The following is a 27,259-nucleotide window of genomic DNA, read 5'->3' as shown; positions in this document are numbered from 1 at the left end:
TCCACGGAGACAGGCCACTGCGAGAGCCGCCCCAGATAACACAGCGTGTAACATAACGTAACGATGTGATACGATATCCCAGTATCTAAAGCCCAGCAGGGCGTTCGCTCACCCGCGGGTCCTCGGCGGTAACGCTGCGGTCCTGCGCGGGGGGGGGTGTGTGTCTCGGGGCCCCTCGGGTGTCCCCGGGGGCAGCGCGGCCCCGGGGCGGCCGGAGCAGGGAGCGGGCACTTGACCTGTTTAGCCCTGAGCGTCCTCACACCGGCAGAATCGGGACGTAGGACTCGTCGCCAGGCCGGCGCAGCAGGACTTGGGCGCATGGTGGACGGTGTTCCTGCGGTACAGAAAACTTCCAAAGCGACTTCCTTGATTAAAATACCTAAATTCAAAGCATTTCAGGGTGGAATAGAAAGGAATTAGAAGCTATTTTTATTACTGTGCTATTTTAACTACTCATATATACTATAAAAAGTCAGAACTAACGACTTTTTAATAATTATTTTTTCATTATAATGGCCATTTGCAATGATGTATCACACCACCACACCTTCCATCTCATGAATTAAAAAAGGAGGGAAGGATAAGAGTCTGTGTAAACCCAGAATTAAGGTCCAAGTTGTTAATTTTCTCTACACCTACGTTTGCGTGTTAAATTGCACGTTCTATGTCAATAGAGAAATTATGTAAGTAATGAAACGTATGTTTAAAGTTAGCAATGTTTTTAAGTATTTAAGCTGTGTTTTTAAGTATAAGACAGTCCGTGACTCTTTACTATTATACAAAGAATAAATGAAATATATTTAAAAAATTAAGCACTATTTTTCCTATTATTCTCAGGCCTACCTTTACATGTGGAGGAGTTGTATCTGGAGAGTCAGGGTTTATTGGGAGTGAAGGATTTCCTGGAGTCTACCCTCCAAACAGCAAATGTACTTGGAAAATCACAGTAAGAATTTTTAATATCACAAAATCAGTGCTGAAGACAATGAAGAGCTATTTGTTGTTAATGCAGTGTTTTATATGGGATAACATATGTGCAATAACGAACTCAGTAACTCAGAGCAGCTCAACTATCTGGGGCTTTTTAGGGTTGCTGTAATATGATAGTTAAGTGGCTGAAATAGAACTGACCTTGCCTAATGTCAGAAGCAAATTTTCATTGACTTCCATAGATACACCTCTAATTGTTTTAAATTAACCCACTTGAAAGCAAACGTCTACCCTTCCAGTCACTGCAGAAAGCAATAGCTGGTTAGATCAAATGGATTGAAGTAAAGCTTTGAGGTGCAGATAATGAGACGCAAAATTCGTTGGCAAGAAGACATAGAAAAAGTTTCAAACGAAAACAAAAAATTCAGGCAGGTTTGCTTGTGGTGTGCTAATAACAGTGTTCTGCCAGCCAGGACATCTGGAGTATGTCATACAGCAAGCTGACGAAGCAATAGGAAAGTGTTGTTACATTTATAAGCGACCATGCGAAAGCATGTGGTATGACTGATATTTTGATGCTGAAATGAGACTGTAGGGCAGAGGCATCGTATTCGTGGACAGCAAATGCCATTAAATGACTAGGACTAAACACTCCGGTGCTGGATGTGTCCTTATCCACAAACTCGGAGAAAGGGATTTGAATGAATGATTATTCCGATTTCCTCACATCTGCACGAATTAAGCCTTCCAAAATCGCCCACCAAATTTCCTCTCCATTTTTTAGGCACAGTTCACTAAGAACTCCTGTGACATTCAGGCCTAGGATATGGGCTTTGCAGAAAAAAAGAAGTATAAGAAAGCATAAAAAAATAAATTAGTCTGCGTGTTGACGGGATCACTAAAGACAACTTCAGTTCAAAGACTGCGTTACAGGCTAGGTGTTGGCAGTAGAATAGGATGTCACAGGATAATTGTCTCCTGCTACTGTAGAGATGCTGACGCAAAGCAGGAGACATTGATCTGTTTACAGTGTTTGGTTAAAACAACTCCCATACCAAACAAGTGATGTAATTTTAATCATTTTATCTGAAGGATACCAGTGAAGCTGCAACAGTTGCTTTCTGCACCTTTATGTTGCATTATTATTAGGGCCAAGTTAGAGGTTACCTTTAATCTGTGACTGACTTTATCCAGAAGAGTATGATGTGAAATACAGTGTATGCTCATAAATAAACTTGCTTCCTGCTGTCGAGGGGCTGAGATTACAGCAATTAGCGTGGCCCACCTTACAATCTGAAGAGCAGACGCAAATTGCATTTGGAATCATACACACATGGCTTAAATAAAAGGGAAAAAACCTCCAAAGTTAGTTTACCAATATAACTCAGTATGAGATCTTCAAAAGTTCAAAATTGAATCCAGAGGGAAATAATAATTTTTATTATAACAGCATAAAGTTTTTACCAGTAAAAAATTCAGATTACAAATGCAGGCAGCACTGAAGAAGCATTTACTGAAGCATCCTATGGATCTGCCCTTCATCATATATCGGGGGTAGAGGGAGAAGAGAACAACTGATTGTATTTAAAAAGTCCATACAGAGTGGTTTCATTGCAGACTTAATGTGGCTATTGCCAACAAGATGCGAGCTTCCAGATTAGCCTGGACATTGTGAGAGGCGTTACCACAAAGCTGTAGCAGAGATGTGTCTGCACTCGGGCTTTACTGACCACGGGAGGAGCTTGGTGGCTTCTGGCATTTCATGATCGTCCTGACTCCCACTTTTCTGCTGTGCTGCCGTTTACTCCCGCTCTTCGTCTGCTGCATACCTATTCTCTGTAGCTCGCGCAAAGCCAGAGAAGGGCTGCACGACTGTAGTAGTCCCGGCTTTCTTGTGCCCCTACCTCATTTAACCCCTATTAGACAATACTGTTCACTAAGCCAAGCTGATTTTTTTTTCCCCATCAACTGTGTAGAACGCCCTGTCTTTTGGATATGCAGGAAGGATGTAGGGAAGGCGAGGACTATAAAACTTGCAAGACTAAGCCTGCACCCTCTTTAAGAAGAGGATGATTTACCAAACTGAGGGAAAGTGTTACACTCAAGGGTCTGGTTAGCCTGAATTTAAACAGCCGAATCCTTTCACCAGATACTGCTGGGGTTCAGAATAGCTTGCAATAGCACCCAAGTAAGAAAGCCAGTTACACGGCCGTGAAGAAATACGCTGTCGTTACTGTTAGGCTTCCTCATTTAGCATCTGATCTTAGAAGGTAACTAAGACTTTTTGCCTGTCCGTTTTAGCCAAGGGCTGTGAACACCTTCCTGAAAACACTCTGTCTAATGCAGGATCTGACAAGTCTGCAAAGACCCACTTTGCGTCTGGGTCACAAGAAGCACGAAGCTGTTGTTTTCTCAACTACAGGATCTCATCGTCTATAGAAGAAATCCACAGAGAGGCAGAGTGACAGCTAATTAAGTCTTTAGAAGAAAATAGGTTTAGAAAACGTTATGGGTAATACAGATAAAGCAATGTAGCATTCAGGTATCAGCTGAAATCTTTCCAACTGGTTTGCTAAAGCTAGAAGAGTCTCTCTAACTCAATTATGGTTCTGTTATTTCAAGAGACTGGGACTTTTTCAGCTGGCTAAAGAAAATAGCTTCTCTATTCTAAGAGCTCTAAGAAGTGTTCAGCACATGCTTGTGGTTATATTACAACCTTGGCAGACTACCCAGCAGCTTTTAGCTGGCTTTGCTGAGAAGTCATTTGTACAGCTATTTCCTTTCCTATAGTAATGTATATAGCTTTATCTAAAATATGTCATATACATTTACTTTTAATACTCTGTAATCCTTCTTGGCCATCACCTCACATAAATGTGTCACAAAGTCCAAGAATCTGGACTGCTGTATTGTGTTTTTCTGGCAGACTGTGTAGTTCCCATAAAACTCTAACAACTTCATGTGCAACAATAATTCTGAAGACTGTCAGAGTTATGTAAGGTTATATTTTTATAGGTTCAGGAGCTGTGTTCCAGCAGGTTTGCTGACAATAAGCAAGGTTTGAAAAATTTACTTATCAGGGGAGTTGGGAATCTGCCCTGGGGGAGTGAAATATTTTAAATCATTTTCTCTACGTTTTAAGCATTCATTTTCCCATATCATTGTGAAACTGCCCTTCCAGTAGAGAACAGATCTTCACGCATGGTTGTATTGCCAGAAAAGAAATAGCTGAACAGAATCTAGTGCCTTTGTCAGGGAGAGCAGCTAATACGATTTTTTTTTAAAAATTGTTCCTTTGTGGCTGGAGAGGATGGAACTAGGGAACAAGCGGCTAGGCAGGAACTGTGGTTCTTCCCAGGATGTAACTCCAAATAACTTTCACATTCATTCTCAGTAGAGAGAAATAATATGTTTGGCTTGCAGGTAGCTGATGTATTTTTCAAGTCTACCTAGGAGTGCTATGGCAAAACATACAATCAGCATTTGGTATTAAACATACACAAAAATATATTAAACCCATATACATATAGGTTTAAAAATTAGGCAGAATATTTTCTCAGGAAGTTGGCATTTAAGGGTTTTTCCCCACCAAAAGATTATTTTCAAAGCAAATAATCTAAACCAAGTAATTTTGAAAAGTATGACAGTTTGGGAATCCTCCCCAGAACTGAGAGAGGCACAATGATGAAGAGGGCTTTGTGTTCAGTCAGAACAACAACAGAAAAACAGCTTAACTACTTTTAATGTAAGTGAACTTTGATTAACATTATATGAAACACCTGCAATGAATGACAACAAAAAAAATCTAGGGACCTTATTTTGTGGTGGGTTGTATATATGAAATAATCATGCCCTTCTGAAGAGGTTAATAATCTGCACGGATGATTTTAGGGAATTCTGCTCTAGAAAAACTCCCCCTAAAAATTCAGGGAATGCTATTTTCCTTTAGCCTTCAATAGGAGTAAGGCATCCTTCACATGAGTTTAGCGTCATAATTTCTGATCCTAAAGAAGTTCATAGAGTTAAAATAGGAAGGGAAGCACAGGGCAAGTATGGGTCAGTCACCCTCAGTGTGACAAGGAGAGGCAGAAGCTGAAGTGTCTCTGTCATTGAAAGATACCAGCTGGATGGATAAAACAGAAAAATAAGGCACACCCTGCAGGGGAAGCATCACATATTCTTCCTTTGACTCCTCCCTCTTTTTTTCTTAAGAGCTGCAATTCCTTCCAATTCTTCCTCTGAGGTATCCCATCATCTTACTGCATCAGGCTCGGATGTGGCTCAAAGTAAACAATACTGAGTCATGCTGGCCTTTACTTTCTCCCCTGTGTTTCTCATGGAGCAATATTTTAAAGGTCCTAGGATAAACATTGGCAGATTTTAGCACACTAGTTTTCAACATTCAAAAAAGGGGAATGGTAGAAATGAAAGAAAAGTCTTGTTTTGCAAAGGCACCTGTATTTAGGGTGGGATTCCTTGGGAGTAGCTGCAAACTGGAGCGGCTGCTGCCAGAATGTGGAACCACCATCCTCTGCACTCTTGAGTGTCACCTGGTCAGACCACAAACTTTTCATTGATTTAACATGCTGGAACAAATTTGTTATTTTTGTGAATAATGACAAATATTATTTTAATAAGCAATGACATTATTTTATAAAGTAATGGCAGTAAGTAGTGACTGTGATTAAGGGCCCCAGTTCACACATTTCTGTAAATGACTTAATCTCCCCAAATTCAGCTACATGTGAGCAAGGATTATTCTGACAACTAAAATCTAGAGTAGGCTCCTTGTTAAACATTCACGACCATGTGGCTGAGTTTTTCCTACACATTTTCTTACAACTTGTCATGAAACAAAACTTAGAAACTCAGTACATCTATGGGGAACAGTCTTGACCAAGATCAAGTACACTGAACTAAGAGAAGCTAGAGAGATTAAAAACTATAATGAAATATAATTAGATAACATAATGTAGTCTAGTATAACGTAGTCAGCGGTGGAGAGAGGAGAAAGAAGCATACAACACTGCACAGAATTACTTATACCATGAAACAGAAAACCCAAGACTTGAGTGATGGTTGTCTGGCAGTTCAGAGTTTGGCTGCTTTGCCAGCGTCCTCTCCCTCTTGAGCGCGGGTCAGTCCCACGTCCTGGTTCCCCACACCCCACTTGGGGCAGCAAGAGGGAGCGGGAAACCCGGGGGTAGGACTGAGTGCCTTGAGGCTGATGTGAGCAGAGCAACGCTGGTTCCATGTGCTCGTGGAACAAAGCTGTCAGTGAGCACCCGTCAGCATGACTGAGGGATAACCACTTGGTTAAATCTGAATACATTTCTACAAGGACAGCAAAAAGACCTTTTCTTACCCCAGAACCAGCCACCTCTCACATTTCAACTTCCTTCTTCAAACTCTGGGAGGGAGTCGGTGTCTTCAAAGAAGCAATTCAAGCTGAGAAAGTAGGGAAAAATCTCATAAGCACTGATAAAACTATTTAATACGATAGAGCAACTTCTGCTTAACTTTCAGGAACAATGGAAGGAAAAGGGGAAACTTCTTGAAGATGGATAAGTTGTATCAAAGCTGCAAGACACTGTAGTGAAAAATGTTGGACAATCTTAACTGTAGGCATAACAGCTCAGTCCGGTTTAAAACATGATAACCTTTAAAGGTCACCTCATTTGGATCCTGTTGTACCAGTTGTACAAACTTATGAATAATGAGTGTTCCACCCCAAAAGAGCATATGTTATTTTACATACATACTTCTGGAAAAAAGGCTGCTTAAATTTAACTGCCTAAATCTGACTTTATCTGACTAACTTTACAGCCAGCGTTTTTGAACCGATTTGTCTGGTCGCATAGAGTTTGTAGTATAACCATAAATAACGTTCAGATCTTCTGACAGGAATACCAAATTCCTTTTACCTCTTTTTCTGTTAAAATGACCATGTCTTAATGCTTCTTAGTGATTCAGACCAGAAGACAAGTGAATGCAATAATCAGAGATTTAGTTATGAGAGCAGTGATTCAAGGAGTCATATTGCTTTCACAGAACATCTTACAATATGACCATGTGTCTGTATTGGCCTTACGCTGACTAAACATACTTGTGGGTTATTTTCTGGTACCAGCTATAGGGCTTGCTCACTTCAGTAGTGTGAGTTCTAAACCTAACATCTGGCTTTAAAGTTTTCTAAAACATAGTCATTATGCTTTGGAATTTCTGGGTAAGATTAGATGAGTTTTGTGGTTTTGATGTAGTAGTAGTAGTAGTAGTGATGTACGTCAGCACAGGGGAACTGAATGCATTTTTGAGAGAACTTTGAACTTAAAGGAAAATACTCTGAAACCAGCAACAGGAACTGCAGTGGGCTGGTCAGCCAGTGCGTACGTGGGCCCCGGGCAGTTGGAAACGGCTCGTGCAAAAGTCTGTCCTGCTGCAGGATCAGTATCAGCACTGGACATAAAAGCAGCCGCATGAATGAGTAACCTTAACATATCTACAACACATTTTTCACTACATCTAGAGCTGCTGCCTGTATTAGTATCTTCTGTGGGTTAAGCGGTCACTTCCATCTATAGCACTTCCATCTATACCTGACAAGGCATTTTTAACTGTTGAAACTCACAACATTGAAACACTGTTTGACAGTTTCATATAGGAACAGTTTAGTTGTAGTTTATCTCAAACTGGTGGTTTAAAATGAGTCACTGTTAAGGAAGGGAAAAATTAATGAACTCAAATAAAGTGGCTTAAGTATGGACTTACTGCAGATATATTGTGTGTGTTATATATTTGAAGCAGAAAATAATAGCAGTGTCTCAGTAAAATAGAACGGCTGCAAGTATTTTAATAGGTAACCACTCTACTGGGCTGTGAATTGAACGCAGATAATTACATTTTGCCTGTCTAGGGTCCCTCTATACTTTAAAATACTGTTTCCCTTCTTCCTGTCCTGTTACGTAGCATTGAGTGCTTTGTTAGAATAGTTTTCACTTCTCAGTATGCTGCTTATTCTCTTAAAAGCTTGCAACTCTATCCCAGGAAATGTTCTCCTCCTTGTAAACTATTATGCTCTCTTAATTTCATCCTTCTCAGTACTCTTGCCTCTTTCGCAATGTCCACAGATGCAGACGTGTAAAAAGATTTGCCCTGTCATGTTTCCTCAGACGTTTCAGAAAACAAAACTCTTTTCTGTATTGAGGACACCCACTAATGGTTCTTTTGAACTCTCTGTTTATAGTTTTACATATTCTTTCCAAATAGAATTCTTTCACTGCAGCCTTCAAGCTAAATGTACCCACTCTGATAACTAAATATTAGGGTTGCGCAGCATTAGCCATAAAGTTTCCAATTTTATTTATAAATGTAAGTCGTGTGTCAGTAAATTAAAAAACCCTTCAAACTATGAAACTTTATGACACAAATCAGCAAGATGAGAGGCCATTTCATTTGATCAAAATTGTAAATTGCTTGTTCCATATTTTTTTTTAAACCATATTAATCTCATCCTCCTCACCTTACTTGGTGACAGGGAGCTGCATGGCTGATTGCATACTTTCAGCAGAAAATAAGAGAAACATGCCAAGCTGAACTGGGCGGTGATGGTATATAATCAGCTATATGAGCCTGGCTAGATGATACTGTGGATCAGGAAGAAGATAATGGCAACAGAGATGGCCAGAGCTTTCTTCTTATGATTGGTCCAGTACGATTTTAAAAACCACTCTGCCTGGAGTATAGTTGACAAAAAGTGCTTAACTGGCGAGAAGTGAAGAATATGAAAATACTCATGCAAATAGTGGGATCAGATAGATATGTGGTGTCAGTCACACTTCAAGATACATATCTCCCCTCCCTCCCTCCCTCCCTCCCTCCCTCTCTCGCTGCAGGTCCCAGAAGGAAAAGTGGTGGTTGTTTCTTTTAAATATTTAGACCTGGAAAGTGACAACTTGTGCCGATATGATTTTGTGGATATATACAACGGCCATGCCAATGGACAACGCATCGGCAGGTTCTGTGGTACTGTGAAACCAGGTGCCCTTGTATCCAACAGCAATAAAATGTTGGTGCAGATGACTTCAGATGCTAATACTGCTGGAAGTGGATTCATTGCGAAGTTTTCTGCAGCAGAACCACATGAAAGAGGTAATTAACAGTTACGTATGTGCTGAAGACAAATATAACTGTACAACCCTATGGAGAGCCACATTAGTGCTTAAAGAGATGTGATGCCAGAGATTGTGCTGTTCAACTTATTCATTAATTATCTTCCTTAGCAAATAGCAATGTATAACTGTTTAGCCATCATAGTTAATCAAAGTAGTAAAGAGGAGGGCTAAGTATTGTAAGAGTTGTGGAAGAACTGCATCTAGTAGCAATATGGTAATGGCTAGTCAATAAAATGGCAGATGAAATTCAATGTAGGTAATTGTTGCAAATAAGGGGAAAACACCCTAACTTTCTGTACAGTACAGGCTCTGAATTGACTATTACCGCTTAGGAATGAGATCTAAGGTTTAAAATAGATAATTTATGAAAACAATAGTTGAGCATCAATCCAGTGCTCAATAGGTATCAAAAAAGAAACAGAAACTTAACAATTTTTTGAAAAGGGAATAAAGACCAAACAATAACAACAAAAAATTATGCCACTATAAATCCATAATGCATCTTGAACACTGTGTGCCATTCTGATGTTCCCATCTCAGAATGGGATATAATAAAACTATCAGAAGCAATCAGAGACAACAAGTATGATAGAGTTAAGGAACATCTTCTACACAAAGACCAGCTGCACAGCATGGACCTTTTCATGCTGGAAAAGAGAAGGTCAAGGGGAGTGTAGGAGAGGGCTGTAAAGTCATGACGGTACAGAGGCAGTGAACGGGGACCACAGTCGCTGTCTCTTCTAATACAAAAAACAGATGAGCGAGTGGCTGCAAGGGAAGAGAGAGGGCGATTTTTCTCAGTGAGCTGTAAAGTGGTGGAGTCCTGTGCCAGGGGACATTGTGGATTGTGAATTTCTACACTGGTTTAAAAACAATTAGAAAAACAGGCGAAAGAAAAATTTGTTAGAGATTATTAAACATAAAGGCATTGCCTTGTGCTTGGGAAGGCCACGAACTGCGAGAGGCTGGGAGGTTACAGGGAGGTGGTATCGCCCTGCTGAGTGACTCTTTTTCAAGGCCTTTGCTATTAGCATGATACCAGACTAGACGGGTTGTTGGGCAGACACAGTGCAGGTGATGAGTTATTTATTAGTCTTTCCCATTGGATCCCTGTGTTGATAACTTCTCAGAAGATATATTAAATGACTCTGACGTGATAGAGTTAATTTAATAAAGAAGGTTCATAATCATATTATAAATAAGGATTACATACCCGATGTAGCTTTGTAATTTGGGACTGGGAGGAGGAGATACGGATGAAAAAAAACCCGCTCTGTCATGGGCTCTCCACAGGCCGTAGTTCCTTCGGGAATGCCCGTCAGCCCCGGCACAGCTCACCCATGGGCCACGGGGATGCCTGCTTCAGCACCTGCGGCTCCTCTTCCTCCTCCATCCCTGGTGTTCGCAGGAATGCTGCTCACTCTTTTTTTTACCCCCCTCTTCCTCCACGTCTGGCGTTTTCTGCCCTTTATTAACTACGTTTTCCCGGAGGTGCCACCAGCTGAGCTGACGGGCTCAGCCGTGTCCTGTGGTAGGGCCGTGGCAGAGGCGGCCGGAACCAGCTGGAACCGGCCGTGTCTCCCTCAGAGAGGCCCCTGCAGTAAAACAAGCACATTACGTGGCTTACCTGCATCCCTGCTGCACTCTGGTCAGCATGGTGTGCTGTACTTGCAGGGGATCAGTACTGTGGGGGACGACTGGAGAAGCCGTCGGGGTCCTTCCAAACGCCCAACTGGCCGGAGCGAGATTACCCAGCGGGAGTCACCTGCTCCTGGCACATCGTCGCCCCGAAGAACCAGGTAAGGCGCTGCCATCGCCCCGCCGGCACGGCCCAGCTTCCGTGGCCTGCAAGGACTAACACCTCATCAACAGCCTGCTCGCACAACGCGCTGCCTGCGTTGCACTGCAAGAATAAAAATGCTATCTGGCTGAAATCTGAAGTTCGGTACGTGCAAGGAGTGCAGGCACACCCACGCTCCAGCGACGCCCGCCTTCCTTTCATGTATTACCTGGCTCACTCCAGTAACTCCTGTGCTTTCTCAACATCGTATGTCCTCTTCTGTGCATTGATACATTCCCCTAAATTAAACTTTTTAAGGCATCTCTGACTGGTGAGGCTTTTAAAACAGATTTTTTTGGAAGATGATTTTGTTAATTAACAAAACCATGCAAATTAGGTTAGGGCAGGCGATCATCTCAGGACCAAACATGATGATGACCAATGCTAGGTTTAAGTCTAACAACATTTGTAGCATTTTCAGCGTTGCTGCAGTTTGTTATTAAGGTACCCAGGCAGAGCTGATTGAATTTATTAAACGCAGAAATTATTTTATTCTGCTTACAGTACAGGGAGTATATTCAGATGTGTCCTGCACAGGGGTTTTCAATGTACATTTCATAAAGTTTGTTTTATTTCATAATTTGAAGGCTCCACCTCATAACACGCTTGCTTAATTAGCCAGATGCCATCAGAGCATATGTTACCACTTCATTAAGACCTGAAGAGATGTGACGGCAGACCAAGAGGGCTCATTTGCCGCCATTTGCCAGCATGGCAAACACAAGCGTGTTCCCTATGCTGTAGGGCTAATCTCAATCCTAGCTTCACATTTTTTGGTTGTTGCCGAGCCATCTGCACTGTACCTTAGCAGGAATTCTACAACGATTGAATGTTTTGGTCGTCCAAGCATGTTTGGTAGGTTGCTTTTCTTAACCACGTCCAGCTTTTTAAATTCCTCTACATGTAAAGACAACTTTCCTCTTAATCTTCTCCTCATGACCATAATCCTCCAAATAAAAAAAGCTGCCCCAGATAAATATATTCTTCAGATCTTTCATACTTTTCCATTTACCAAGATATTTTCTTGAGCTGAAGGAAGCGGTATGTCAGCTTAGTCTTTCCTGTACTCCTCTTTAATCCACATTCCTTGCTTCCTAGATACAGGTCATTTAACAATCCTATAGATAGGCAGTGATTTTTAAAACCTTATCTGTAAACTGCAGATTACTTTGGTTCTTTCCAAATATCTCTAGGTAAGCCTAAAAACTTTTCCTAAGCTTGTAGAGAAGATTTAAGAAAGGCTATATAAGCATAAAAATAAGGGCATTATATCCTGTGCCTTTTGAAGATCCTGTTCCATAAATCTACAAGTTTCCAAATACGTATTTTTCATGTACTGCAATAGTGGCTGTTTGCATGCAAACGAGGCAGAATTTTGACAGTGACAAAAGCCATTTTTGAGGAAGTAGTGAATAAGCGTCTCTCTCCAAGTGCAGACAAAAAGCTGTTCACTCTTCCATTTGCCAAAGTTTAGGTGCTGTTGTCTGTACTTCCTTTTCACAAGCATATGAGCAATAAAACAAGGCACTCTTTTGCTTCTAATACAAACCAGTCATTACTTCATTTATTACAGAAGATGGAGGAGCTTCTCATGATGGTGAAGAGCTTCTATCACAAAATACTTCTTTTAGTGCAAAGCGCACTTATGAACAATAGTGAAGTAGATATTATGGCCTGCTGTTTTGCCCGCATATGGAAAAATTTAGCATTTCTACTCCCCGTTGCATTACTTCTTTCTATACCATCTTTTTTGATCACAAGCGTATTATTCAGATGGGTACTTCCATTTAAAGTGCATTTTTTCATCGTGACGACAAGGTTTTTGAAACAAGCCTGTCCCTCATCTCTGAAACCAAGTGCCCCTAGGTTACTCGTAGTTTATGGGAAACAAAATGATGCCTTACACAGTGGAATAGTGCAAAAGCATATCCAGGCAAAACTAAGACATCAGGTGATAACAGGCTATCATTACTATCAATGTAGAACAAGATCATTTTTACTATGTCAGTAAATCAAATAAAGTGTATGCAATGTACAAATTACTCATTTTTCTTTGTACAATCTTAAAAGATTTAATGTCATCTTTGTTTGAGACAAACCTTTAAAGAGAAATCCTGCATAGCTACGATCAACACAATTCAGTGCTGTCATTCAAGCTTCATTTGTGCTATTTATGGGAAGGTGATTTAAATACTGTTGTGCTTCATGTAAAGAAGCAACCTAAATGCATATATTACCTCTGTTTCAATCGCGCAGTTAATGTTGTGTTTTCTTCCTTGCTACACACAACTGACAGCATCATACTGCAGGACTTCGTTTCAGAGTAGCAAATTCCATTTCTGTTTTCTTGTCCATTGTTTTTCTTTCTTAAGTAGAAAAGTCCATAAATACAAGTCATATTGGAGATAATAGCATCAGTACTGGAAGTACCAGAGTTATACTAGTTCTCACTTATGACTTGTAAAGCCCGAATGTTTATGGAAATCGTGTATGGAAACACAATTCCTTTAACTACTTACTTTCTCTTGGTTTTAGTCTTATTATTTACTAATTTTATTTCTACCAATATTTTTGTTTCTGACCTTTTTATTTCTGCATCAAGTAAACCCAGCATTGGCAACCACAGTGGTTCAAACCCTGCTCTTAATGAAGTCAGTGAAATGGCTCTTACCAACTTTGCCCTTGCTTTTTCTTTAGCGTATCTTGAATGATGCAATGACACTAAAAGCCCCTTTTCTGTGGTTTAGATTTGTTACAGTTATTTTAAAAGCAACGTAACGCCTAACACCTACTATCCTGTTTTCATTCACTCATAAAAATAACTTTATCAGAAGTTACTTGCATATATTTGACAACAAAATGTTTTATAGAATATTAGAGTCATACGTTGAACTATTTGTTGGAGAGAAGTCACGTGGATTAAAATACTTTTCTCCACAATTAAGTGGATTAAGGACTTCTCCTTTATGGAAAGAAAAATCAATTAGTACTTAATATGAAAAGGTCACTTACTATAAGAAGCACTAATAAATTCTGCATATCAAAACCTTAATGAGTTATTTACACTTTCCCTGCAGCTAATAGAGTTAAAGTTTGAGAAGTTTGATGTGGAGAGAGACAACTACTGCAGATATGACTATGTCGCAGTGTTTAATGGTGGGGAAATCGATGATGCTAAAAGAATCGGGAAGTACTGCGGAGACAGTCCACCAGCGTAAGTAACTTTCTTGAATTATGAACTTCACTACCACTATGTGTCATTTTGCTAACAGTTCTGTACTAGGCTTCTGAAAGATTTTTATTCTTTTTTAAATTAAATATGACATTTTCTACCTCCAATTGAACTTCTAGGAGTTGCTTAGTATCTTGTCTCTCCTTAGGTTTTCCCTTTTCTCTCTCCCTCCATGACTAGCCCTGGCTCCAACCTGTGTTCTGTCCTGTCCTGTCCCTCAAGCCTCATTAGAGCGCTGGCTAATAACACCAATACTAATGCTAATGCTATTGATACTGGTATGATACCAATACTAATGGTAGCTGAACACTAACATCACTTAACATGTATGTTTTAATTATAGATACTGAAGTACAAGGATCCAGCTGAACTCTCTAGCCCCTTGGCTCGTTACTCACTTTATCTGACTCATTTCCCCCTCAGCCACTTCCCTTCTGCTGGCTCCCTGGCTGCTCCTTGCATCGCTGCTTACCACCTCTTCTGTCTGTGCCAAGGCACGTTCTCTCATGGCACAGACTGCTTTCCTGAGCGTGCTGGGTAGCACAGCAGGCTTTCACCAGCTTTGCTATCAACTTGCTGCCCCCAAATCCCCTCAACAACCCCCCCTGCAACCCACAACTCACCTATCCCCCAAAAAACAACCCATCCTCCCAAGCCTCCCGCCCCCAACTATATAATCAGCTCTAGCAATAGTGGATCATAATTATTCCCCAAAAAGCGTAAAGTTTTTTGGGTGAGGCTAGTAATTTTTAGCTCTCCTTTCCCATTGTTCCTCTTCAATCAAGCTTCTTAAAGCTGAGTAGCTTTAGAAGATGAAAAGGATGCATTTTGTTTCAAGAAATCCAAGCTATTAAAAAAAAATAAAAAATACATGGAGGTGTGTGACTAGACTTACATCTCAGAAGTGGCAGCTAGTTTTATTCCCAAGGGCAATTGATTGTGGTACAGGGGGAGGAGGTGCATGCCTCAGTCTTTCTAGGCATAGCTTGCTAGGCTGAGATTTACTGTGAGGGTTTTTTGTGTTTTTTGTTTGGCTGAGTTTTTTAAGGTTATGCAGTATACCCTCAGGAGACGAGAGGGGAGGCAGACATTCTGTAGGACTATTTCTTCTCCATGCAGCAGCTATGCAATAGCGTGACAGTGCTAGAAATAGAGTAAGCTTAGGCCTACAGAAATTTATTAGAAATTCAGCAAGAATTTAATTAAGGGTAGGGCTGCACCTGAAATATATTAACTTCAGTTTCCTTCAGCCACCTTAGGCTTTTGGTCTTGAGTTACACTTTTCTTTTTTCTTTCTTTTTTTTTTTTCCCTCCAATTTGAAAACTTTCTATGTAAAGACACTTCTTTTCAGGCTTACATTAATTTCTTTTCAGGCCCCCTTCTTGTAGTAAGGTTAAAAAAACTGCTCTATAAAAATCTTTTTTCTTTCTTTTTTTTTTTTTCCCTTCCAATTTGAAACTTTCTATGTAAAGACACTTCTTTTCAGGCTTACATTAATTTCTTTTCAGGCCCCCTTCTTGTAGTAAGGTTAAAAAAACTGCTCTATAAAAAGATACTGATAACAGAGAGTCTTATGGGTAAGATTGTTCTTGAAGTGCTACGTAATTCAGGCTACTAAAATGATGCAAGAAGCTAAATTCTAGCTGTAGTTACATACATAAGCACTTCCTTGTTTTCAGGAAAAACTTCACTAGCAAAAGTAAACTATCTTTCCATATTGCCTCCAGCCCAAAGGCTGTGAGATGGCAGGAGATTCTGCAAGGCAGAGTTAGTATTGAGTCCTCAAGGCAGGGAGGTGGGTTAGAAATCTTGGACATTCACTTCCACCTCTTTGCCAAATGACATTCAGAATTTTTCCATTTTTGCCTCACGTATGTATTCATAGCAAAGTGACTTCATACTTTATAGCTTAGAGCTTTACCTGGAAACTAAGATGAATTGTTGCCTCGCAGTGCTGTGGCACTTGGAGTGACTGCAGATGGACTGAATGGGTCTCCAAATGGGTGGCAGTTTTCTCTGACCTGAATGTTGTGAGCATCTGTACGTATTAGATAACAAATCACCACCATCTGAAGTAAACACACCTTCCCAAAAGGAATTCTATTGCAAACACTCCTCTTTCTTTAGACAGAATAAAGAAAGCGACCAGTAGATGACAGACGTTAGTTACATTACTTAATACTTTATGACCAGGTAGACAGGTATTCCATTGACGAGCATAGCATGAGAACCTCCTTGCGACTTTGCAGATCCATCCCTTACAACTCAACTGTTACTGCAGAACAGTAAGTTATTTACCTTGAAGCTACTGTAAAAAACCCCAAAAGCTAACAGAATCTCATATTGGAAACACTTAACTAGTGATGTTCTGTACAAATGCCTTCAGTTCCTGCCATGGATGTTTTGTTGTGTGCAAGTCAGATCCAAAGCGCTGGAGCAAATGGACTTGCTTCCTAGTTGAACAGAGTTTAAGCCAGAAGCATGATTAGAGTCTAGTTTGACTCACTCTATATGTAAGTTGTGACATTTCAGACCTTTTCCAACTGAGGTAAGAACCGAACTCCACAAGATCTTGTCCTTCCCTTGGTTCTCAGAAGGCAGCAGTGAACAACACCCCTTACAGATGAGGCTGGTGGCCTCCAGTCCCTGGGACTTAGCTGTCTCTTTCCAGCTAAAATCTAGCCCAGCTGTGCAAGCACATTTTGCACTGTCAGGATCTGGTCTTGGCTGACAGGGCAGTGCAAAAGGAAGAAACGCCAGTTAGTCCCTGAGAGGCAACCAGGAGTAGCTTCCTAAACCACCTCTCAACTGTGGCTCAGCATCTATCCCCACAGCATGTCAAAGCTGTAAATTGGTCTGCCAAACCCTGGTGGGCTTCAAAATATAGACATTTTAGTATGGACTTTGTGCAACAGGCAAATAAGGGCAGAATACTGGGCTCAGACCCAGACCGCATAGCTTAGAGATGAGATTTCCTGTTGCAGAATGTTAGAAGTGTCCTGAAAGCCAATTTTAGGATAGCATTGCTTCCTCACCAGAGATCCAATATAGAGCTTGAACACTTTCCCTTGCAGAGTTGTATATAGGCAGCTTCTATATCCAGTGAAAGGGGGAAAGTATGGCTCTTGGGGATTTTCCACTAGCCCTGCAGAATTCTCACCATAATTTATCAGCTGGGTTCAGAAAAACAGTAAGGCCAAGACCAGTGTTGTAAAAGAACCAGAAATCATGGTGTGTAAACTGAATTGTGAAGCAAGCCTGCTATAAAGAGTATTAGTTGCATGTCTGACACAGTAATTATGCAAAGTGGAACTCATTAACCAGCAGATACAGATAATGTAACGTGGCATTCTGTAACAGAAATACATCAGAAGTATGAGTAAAGTGGATACCTTCAGCTCATTTGGTGGTTGCAGAGATGAATTCAGATCCAACTGCAGACCAGCAAGCATACAGTGTAACCACATACCTGAATCCTAAATACAATTACTATGACACATAAATGAATGGTATACATAAATCACAATTTATTAGGAGAAGTAATTACTCAAATTACTCAAAAAACCCCCTGCCTCTCAGACAAAAAGCCTTTTTTAAAAAGACGGGCTACACAGACTAGGTCAGATTTTTCAGATGTGGTGGTGTAGTCCTGGTGTTCAGGACACAGAACGAAGCTCTCAGGCAGCTGATAATCGGTGCCCTCGTACGTCCACAGCCTGTGTCAATACTGCAGCAAGAAAAGCGTAACCTGTGCAACTACCCCGGCATCTGTAAATCTACAGAATTCCAGATAACCAGGCACTTACTTTTGGTTATGTCAGACGCGGCCATCAGAGTAAACTGATGTCTGAAACACCTGCCAAAAAACTGGGACATGATCACAAGTTTTTACTTCAAAGGCCTGATCAAGTGTTTTGAAGAACTCCTGCTCGTGAACTCTGTCAGACTTGCTGGGAAGAAACAACACAGTCATTTTAGTAAAACTGCATCTTAAAACCACTTTCTATTCTCCTCTCTCCTCACCAAGATTCTTTTGCCCCTGTATTTATTTTTCTTCCTCTTTCCAAAAACTGTGGTTTTGCTTGAAAAATTTGTGTTACTAATTATTAATGAATATTGAGACAAGGTCTGTGGAAAGCTCAAAGGAATGAGAGACGTGCTGCTTTGGCTAGACTTGCATTCCATACAATTTTCTCTAACAGTAATCTTGAATGAAGTCTCATCGCACTACATCCACATCCAGAGGCAGTTAGCGTCACAGAAGGTACTATGCAGTTTATGAGCTGAAAACTAATACACTGAACAGTGCTTGCTTATGACATTTCAAATCCTAAGAAAATAACTCCATTAGCTGTTCAAGGCCGTGGTAATGAATATCCAATCATTGACAAAAACTGAGCCCAGAGAAATAACAACCCACAACATTTTATTTTTAGTGTTTTTGTCGAAGAATTACAGAATCCAACATTGAATTCATTTTCTTAAGGCCTTCCAAATGCGTAATATGTTTTTCATTAAACAAAACCAAATAAATAAAAAACCCATTTACTTACCTCCACTATAAACTGAGGATTTCTTCAATATATTTTCCCACTGTGTTAATCTAGCCCCTTCCATTCCGAGTGAAGTCTGCAATGAAGTCACACAGAAGAATTTAAAGATACTCATATTGACATAACCTTCAGGAATCAGAGGTTTAGATGATTCATCAGAATGAATTTCACACTCATAACACCAGTGTCTGACTTGCCAGCAAAGAAACATGTATTTCAATATTAGTCTGGGGGCAGATGCTGCATTCAGACCAGTAATTAAAGTGAAGCGCGCTCTCTCTTTTTTTGTAAGAAGAATGCTATTAATGCTTTTTGTCATTGCATTCAAAACAATGGAAATTTTTTGTTTTTCTATTTCAGGCCTATTCTGTCTGAGAGAAATGAGTTGCTCATTCAGTTTTTGTCTGATTTAAGCTTAACAGCTGATGGCTTTATTGCCCATTATAAATTTAGACCAAAAAAGTTACCCACAACTACAGTTCCGCCTACTACCACAACAGTCCCTGCTACCTCAAGTAAGTTTTACTGGCTTTATTTTATTTCTTAGAAAAATAAATCATTCCAGGACAAGGAGAGGGTTACGAAAAAATGTCATAGAAAGTATATTAAAAATTACAGGTTTATGGTTTGTTAGTATTTCAAATATTGAAAGAATGAATTAAAATTAATATACTCAAGGGAGTATCTTAATATACTCAAGGGAGAATTTACTTAAGATTAAAAAAAGGAAATCTATCCAGGCGGGAGTTCAGTGTAACAGTAACTTGCTCCAGCTGAGAGAATTTTCCTGTCTCTTCTCAATTTTTGACAGTTAACTAGCAAAGTCCATAGAAGAATGGATGAACAAAGTTCTTTTGTATAAGAAGTTCTAAATATTTTAGGAAATAGTTTTATTTAAAAGAACTCTTTCTTCTATACAAGTTAACATGTAAAAATCTAACCATATTTTTCTTCATATAGTTACTAAGATCAAACAAAATTGGTATGGAAGCCACCTGAGCCCTCTTCAGATTCTGTCAACATCCTGTCAACATGACACTCTCCTAGAATTATTTTTATTTTAAAAAAATCAGGGATGGGAACTTAAAGAAATGTGTCACACTAAAAATAAGTTTCCTTTTATATTTAAGACTAGACAGCATATATGAAAGATCAGAGGAGGATTTCTCTGAAGGCATTGCCAAAACTACCTCATTACTGAGATATTGAAGGGATAAATTCTTATAATTTCTATAACCTGAACGTGAGAGATTTAAGATACAGTTATAGCAGAAAACCGAATTATTTATGATGTTTTTGCAACACATAACCTGATTTGTACTTAAAACGCATCAAAAGTCAGGACAGCAACAGCCTGTCAGCAGGAAACCAACAAGCTGTGGTGCTTAAATACTGATAATGAAAGGTATTTAAAATAGATGAAAATAAACATTATAAAAATGAAATCGTAATGACCTGTAAATCATTCTGATGTGACTGCTACTCTAATAATAAATAATTCAGCTCTTCTTCACTATAAAGCACTTCTTAACGAAGTTGTTAGTTCAAACACTTGGTCTCAACTAATCCAGGCTGTCGGATATCTCACACTGCATTTGTGTTCAGGGTTTTGCCATTGAGTTTTGCTCTGTGAGCTGTTTGTGTGTGCACGTGCAAAAGAGGTGTACTTTACTAATTAATTCCAAATCAATTTTTATGACAACATCAGTGTCAGAAAATAAAAACAATGCAATATCATCTGAGAGAGGACAACAGAGGGAAGGCGTTCAAAAGGACTTGTTAGGCAGACAGATGTAAGTCCTTTCAATGTCTGATCAATTATGCATGGTGTAGGCATTTCTGATCTTAAAAACGAACCAAAGCACACCAAACCTCTACAGTTCAGTTAAATTTCTGATCAATCATTTGCATTCCGAAGTGTCTAGTTCAAATAGACTTAGCTTATTGTCTTGCAAATCAGACCTGTTCACACTTGCACAGAACTTCAGGCATTAATAAAATATTTAACTTCAGTAGGTGCTTTCAAGAATTACCTCAGTCTCTACCTTACATAAAAATATTAGTACCTGAAGAAATAAGTAAATGCTATACAATACATTAATAAAAGTAATGAAGATTAATCCAATACATATGGTTAAGTAATTGATTTTCTTGTTTCATTGGATCAAGTAATGCATTTGCCTGTCAATATGGCTACCTGTAAAATGGTAGGCGACTAAACTTTTAATTCAGTTCTCCAATTTTGCATTGGAGAATTTTGCTAAAATACCTTACTCGTCTGTACAAACAATAGGCAGCCTCTACTGACAAATCATAGCGAAGCTAGTCACCAACCAAAATTTACTAAACTCAGAAGTAAAGCTTGACGTGTTAGCACCCCACCCCCCCGAGAGGACCAAACAAGAGTATTTTGTAATGCATAATCCCAGTTTTAAATTTAGAAAAATCAGAGCACCTCAATAAATTTTTGGCAGCTACCATACTGGCATGCCCCTGTGACTCATCTACCTGCTACATTTCTTGTCTTCCTGCTACGGACACTGAATTGCAAGACTCAAGGAACATTAAATTCTTAGTTTTTGTGGTGCTGCATGTAGCATTGAGATAGGAGGTACTTGCTTGACCTAGCAACTGATGCGGTGCGACGGGAAAACTAATTAAATGGCATGGCACCTTGCCAAGCGCTAACTGTAATTTGAAATAATAATTTGAAAAATTATCATTTAGTTTAAAGTTCTAGGAGCTGAATATAGTGTATTATTTCTACATTGTATTCTACACAGAAGTCACTTTACAAAAAGCAACTCGGCATATAATTAAAAATAGAAACACACAGTAGTATGAAAGAACTCTGCAGACACATCCAGGCAGCGGAAGCGATGGCAGTAGGAGTTTCACTCCCGTGACCGTGTAGATCTGAGGCTACGTCCTGTAGAACATGAGTAGATACGCTTCCATAGACATAGTAACTCGCTCTTCAGAACACTTTTCCTTGTGGGAGGCATTTAATTTTCTAAAGAGTCACACTGCATACCAATCATGTGAAGACTGAAAAAAAAAACCCCAAAACCAAACAACCAACCCCAAATCAATGAGAAATAAGGGGTCCAATTTTTAAACTTTGGATTTGAAAGGCAAAATAGTGAGTATGCAGATCTTCTAACAGTCATGGGCATAACACTGAAGACAAAGTAGTTTTAATGCCATTCAGCTGAATCTCAGAAACTTGGAAAATTATAAAAAGAATCAATTCATTCAATTAAAAGAGAAGTACAAGTATAAATTACTGATTGGAAAATTAGCCAGAAATTCTTTTTCAGAAAGTATAGGCTGAATAAAACTTCTGTGAAATGCTCTATTCTAAAGAAAGTAAAAAAATGCAAAGATATTCTTCATAACTAATTTACTTTTTCTTGGAAATTAGTGTTACGTAGGGGCTTGGGTTTTTTTAATCTGTCTTAGATCTGTGTTTCCAATAACTATGATGTCATTGACCAATTCCAAACAAATTTGAAAAGGACATAAAAGCCTTAAAAATACTTCATCCCGACACGTTACGTAGAAAGGGTTAGCTGAGTAAAGCACAGAGGCTATTAACATCCACCCAAGGAGGAAAAAAAATACAAAGTGTATTCACTTGTTTATAAACAAAGCATTCCATTTCAGAAAGGAAATGTCAACCCCTAATATTAAATAGGTACTTCAAACGTTACGTTGTCTTTCAAAATGTCATCAGTAAAAATTATACAGTACTACATGTCCTGAAGCTATGTGAAAAATTTAGAAAAAAAAAAAAGAGTCAGGAATTTGAGCTCTGCTCTCTTCCTCCACAGTACGGTAATTTCAGATAAAAGGCCACCCCCTCTCTCTGAGTGTTACTGTAATATCACGTTAGGATACTTTAAGTGTACTACTAGGGCTGCATGGCAACACTAAATAAGTTACATATTTAAGATCACACTGCAATCAAATGTAAATTTTTGGTAACATCCCATTCTGTGAGGTCATTAGAACAGGGACGTAGCTGAGACACACATGAGATGATGATGATTGGAGGTGATGGCAGAGGAAAGGAATATTATTGTGGTGTTCATCCCTCGCAATACCAGATCTAGTTAATGTATACACCAGCATTATTCATCTTTCTTCTTCTTTTATTAAACATACTGCTTTGCATTGGTATCAGATACCTCAATTCAGTTTCAATTTACTTTTTGCTCTTCAAAAAGTTGCGAAACCTACAGTTGCCCTGTGCCAGCAAAAGTGTAAGAGGAGCGGGACTCTGGAAAGCAATTATTGTTCAAGCAACTTCGGTAAGGAAGCAAAGTTTGTTTCTTTTTAATTATTCACTTGGCACTGTGTTTTTAGACCCATAGGAATTTTACCAGATGTAGTTCTGAGTTATCATTAATATATAGGCTATATTTTTACACCATCTTACACCATCAGTGTCTATCTGACATTAGTATCTGTGTTTTCACTCAATACATTCTTGGAGATATTCCGAAATAGGCGCTGCACATATATCTCAAACAAACGTACTTTCTCAATCTGAAAAGCAAATGACAATGTGTGACAACCTCCTAGAGGAAAGTATTGATTCAGTTACTGTATTGTCATCTCATTTGTGTGTAACCAGCCAATACACATTTTATGCTGTACCTGCTGACTATTCCACAATTCCGTTTATAGACTTCCAAAATATTTTTAAAAGAAGTTAGAAGGCATGGAAGCTTACAAGCACTGCCCTCTGTACACAGACACAAACCACTCAGGAAAAACGATGTCTGCTGTATATTTGGATGGCATTGTCACTGCTGATTTATTCAGTTATGTCTCAAGAGTATTTTCCCATATTAATACTGGAAGCTTCTTTTAATCCCCTATAACATGCCTAAAAATTTGATGGGACAACTTCCCCCCCCTCCCCCCAACCACTTTTTGTTTGTTTTAATCCCTCTCTCTAACTTTATAGCTAATCCCATGAGATTTGAGGAAATCTGCTGTTTCAGGAAAGTGGGGGCAGCTTTGCATCATTTTGCTAGAAAAACAGTTGAGGGCTGTGGCTGTACCCTACAGCAGAATGGAGTCACTGCAGCACGACCCTCTACCGCTCTTGACCACCAGCCTGTTTTAATTTGCAAACAGCGTAGGCTGGCCCAAAACCAAAAGAAGCAGGTAGGGGAAAAAAACCTTACTGACCGTGCCTCAGCTCTCGCCGTTGACGGTAAATAACACTGTGTAAAACTTGTTCTTTTTCCTCTAGCATCAGGGTAATAAATCACATTCACTCTCACCTTTTGTCAAATACTTGACATTTTTCAGTCTTTTCCATGGCATGAGTAAGAGTAAAAATATTTTGTATGCACTGTGAATGCAAATGTATCCTAAGGTAAGAACAGAAGGTGTGCTGTTTGTAGAGTATGATTTATTCCAAGTTTATTTGCTGGCTTTATGAATTTAGAAAATAAGAGCTATTTCTCTTTCATCATGCATTTCATTTTTATTGTTTCTAGACATATAACTCCAATACCCAGCATTTTAACATCCACAGTTCTCTTTCAATTGGACTTGAACATTCCCATTTAATTAAAAGGTCTGGATTAAAGGAAGATAATGCACAAATTTACAAACGCCTAACCCAGAATGTGGATTATGCAGATTTGTAAAATAAATCTGGCTGCACATTCTTGATAACTGAAGATCTAATTGATCTTAGGATAGAATAGCTTATTTACAAAAGGTGATCTGAGAAGAAAAAAAATTGCTAGTACCACTTACCATTCCCTTTTGACAAATAAAGATGGCCTACAAATTAATCTAGTCACCCAAGGGAAAAAATGGTATCTTTATTTTCATACTGAGAGGTCTTTGGGAGATATGATGGTCTAATCTGTAGTCTAAATTTCACTGAAATCGGCACATTTTTGTCAGTATCAAGCCTCGCACAGATCAAAATTAGCTCTTAGGGCATTAACTATTCCCTGCTGCTCATTTGAGAGTGTCAGAGAGCTGGGAGTTCAGCTTTTGGCTAGAACGTTTTCAATTCAACTTCTCCACTGTTTTAAAATTAGTCATTAAAAGTAGTATCAAATTGTACCGTATAATTGAAATTATCAAAACTTAGATCTGGGCTTGCAAGAGACTAATACATTCTAAGGACAGTTTTATATTTGGTGCCACCAAAATTTGTCAGTAGTGAGTTATCTCTTACGGGTGATACCCACATTTTTAGTAACTGTTTCCAGTATTGTTTCCTTCCTTATTATGGATTAATATACTTAGTATATGTATACTTATATATGGTATACTTTCCTTCCTTATTATGGACTTACATACCGATACTAATATCAGTTTTTATGATGCCTCAAAATCTGTATCTAAAAAAAATAATAAAAATGTATCAAATGTCTTTTCTTCTAGTAATAACTGGAACTGTAATCACAGCAATAACGCGGGCTGGCAGTCTGCATGCAACAATATCAATCATTAATGTATATAAGGAGGGAAATTTAGCAATTCAACAAGCCGGCAAGAGTATGAGTGCCAAGATTATTGTTGTATGTAAGCAGTGTCCTCCCATCAGAAGAGGTAAGTACACAAAAATAACCGCTTTATGTGTTTATAAAAGACAACTGTTTTGAAAACTGCTATTTGAAATATGACCACAAAAATCAGTAAAATTACACTAATTTTTTCTATAATCAACAACTAATATTATAACCAATTTAAGATAAAAATAACTAGTTATCCAGGTTTATATTGTATTTTTAAGTTTTACTTACAAAGGATTAGACTCACCTAGATCAAAGGAGTCTGAAATTTTTTTTTTTTTTTTAACCCATGTGATATGAAGTAAAATGTGATTTGGTTCTCTCAAACAAAGCTCAGATAGATTTTGTTTTTACATGCATATATTTTGGAGCTAGTTTTCATGCACAGTTATTTAGAAGGGAAAAACAACAGCATGCTAAATCTAGACGAGCAGTATGTCACAGCAAATGACAAAAATTAACATGTTTCCCTGTTGCTTCTCTCCTGTATATGTTTACATCTTTACTGTAGAAATAATGTAGTACTAAGCGCACTCTGTATCTGCAAACAGCCAGTATTTCTATAGCTACCTTAAACAGTATTATACAGAGTAGACCAACCAAGGTAATTTCCAGTTAAATGCGACAAGGGCTACCTCTGTGGTGTTACAAGAAATACTGAGACTATGTTTCATTGAAGTAACTACGTAAAACATAAAACCCTTTTCAGCTCCAAACCACACACTTGCATTTCTCTTCCTAAATGGCCATGAATTATTTAATAACCATTACTTGGTATCTAAACTTTTCTGCTCATACCCCTATACCACCACTCCTTCCAGCCTAAGGCCTTGCAAACCCCTGACCCTTCTAAGCCATACAAATACGCAAATCCAACTGATTTCTCCAAAGCCAGGGCTTATCACGCATTAAGCCCACCTTGCTTGCCTGACTGCCTCTCTATGTATCTAGCAAATGTTTATGTCTTTGGGGGAGGAAAAGGGAATGAAAAGACTTAAGTGCATTATCCCTTAAGTGCATTATCCTACAAGCTGAGCAAATGAGAAAATATCCAAAAGGAATGAGACACATTCCACTTTGGGCGTTAGTAGCTAAGTTACCCAGTGTTTAGACTACATTTCTAATGTCTTTCAGACTTATTTGACAGCCTACATTTAATGAATATCTCCTATATATTTAATTATGTAGTAGATGCTTAGCTATAGATCTACTTGATTTTTACATAACTGTACGTTTATTGCCTAACAAGCGTGGCAAAGATGGGTAAGGAAGTATATGCTTTAGGGAGGAAGGAAAAAATGTTAGAAGGTATTGGTTAACAGAGCGCGAACGAATAGAGATCACAGATAAAGAACTACACTTACCAAATCACATCCCGGATTTCTGTCTTGTAATATCACGCTCTCCTTTGTAGGTTTAAACTACATCATCATGGGCCAGGAAGAAGAAGACGGTAGAGGCAAAGTCTTTCCCAACAACTTTGTCATGAGTTTTAAGACTAAGAACTCAAAGATCCTAAACGCCTTGAAAAACAAAACATGTTAAAACTAAACTCTGCAGCTGCATTCTATCATCTCTTGAAAAATAATTTTCACTTACTCTAAGTCATGAAAATACAACTGACTGTTGACACTAAGACCATGCTCACCCCTTCTTCCCTCCCATCCACCTAAGCACACCCTGGCACAAAGCGGTATCCATTACGTGTACCTACCAAGATGAGAACAGATCCTCCTAAGTCTTAAAGCTGAAGATTTGCAGCACAGCCATCTGATGTCAAACATACCAAATTCCTATTACTTGGAAGCTGTTAATTTATAATTGTCCGGTTTTTTTAAGGAGTTGTGTATGTAAAATAAGAATTCTAAGTGCAATATTTATAGTAACTCATTTTAACTTAGCTTTTTCTTTAAAGTTGTTTTATTACATGGACTTCTGCATTATTATCTGTGCTCAATAAAATATTTTAAGATAAATC

General features: G+C 38.9%; 1 protein-coding gene across 1 annotated transcript in view; it reads left to right on the top strand.

Moving 5' to 3' along the window:
* Positions 1-27,259, top strand: part of PCOLCE2 (procollagen C-endopeptidase enhancer 2) — a 27,992-nt gene extending 733 nt beyond the window's left edge. The window contains exons 2-9 of the mRNA XM_009286728.1: positions 838-946; positions 8,823-9,078; positions 10,776-10,900; positions 14,019-14,155; positions 19,088-19,242; positions 22,957-23,040; positions 25,151-25,318; positions 26,696-27,259. Of these exons, the coding sequence (XP_009285003.1) occupies positions 838-946; positions 8,823-9,078; positions 10,776-10,900; positions 14,019-14,155; positions 19,088-19,242; positions 22,957-23,040; positions 25,151-25,318; positions 26,696-26,826 (1,165 nt within the window). The 3' untranslated portion in view covers positions 26,827-27,259. The remainder of the gene's footprint in view (positions 1-837; positions 947-8,822; positions 9,079-10,775; positions 10,901-14,018; positions 14,156-19,087; positions 19,243-22,956; positions 23,041-25,150; positions 25,319-26,695) is intronic.

Source organism: Aptenodytes forsteri, unplaced genomic scaffold (assembly GCF_000699145.1).
Source record: "Aptenodytes forsteri isolate BGI_AS27 unplaced genomic scaffold, ASM69914v1 Scaffold184, whole genome shotgun sequence".
NCBI lineage: Eukaryota > Metazoa > Chordata > Aves > Sphenisciformes > Spheniscidae > Aptenodytes > Aptenodytes forsteri.
Note: the sequence above shows the minus strand (reverse complement) of the source record. Positions and strands in the feature narration are given on the sequence as shown.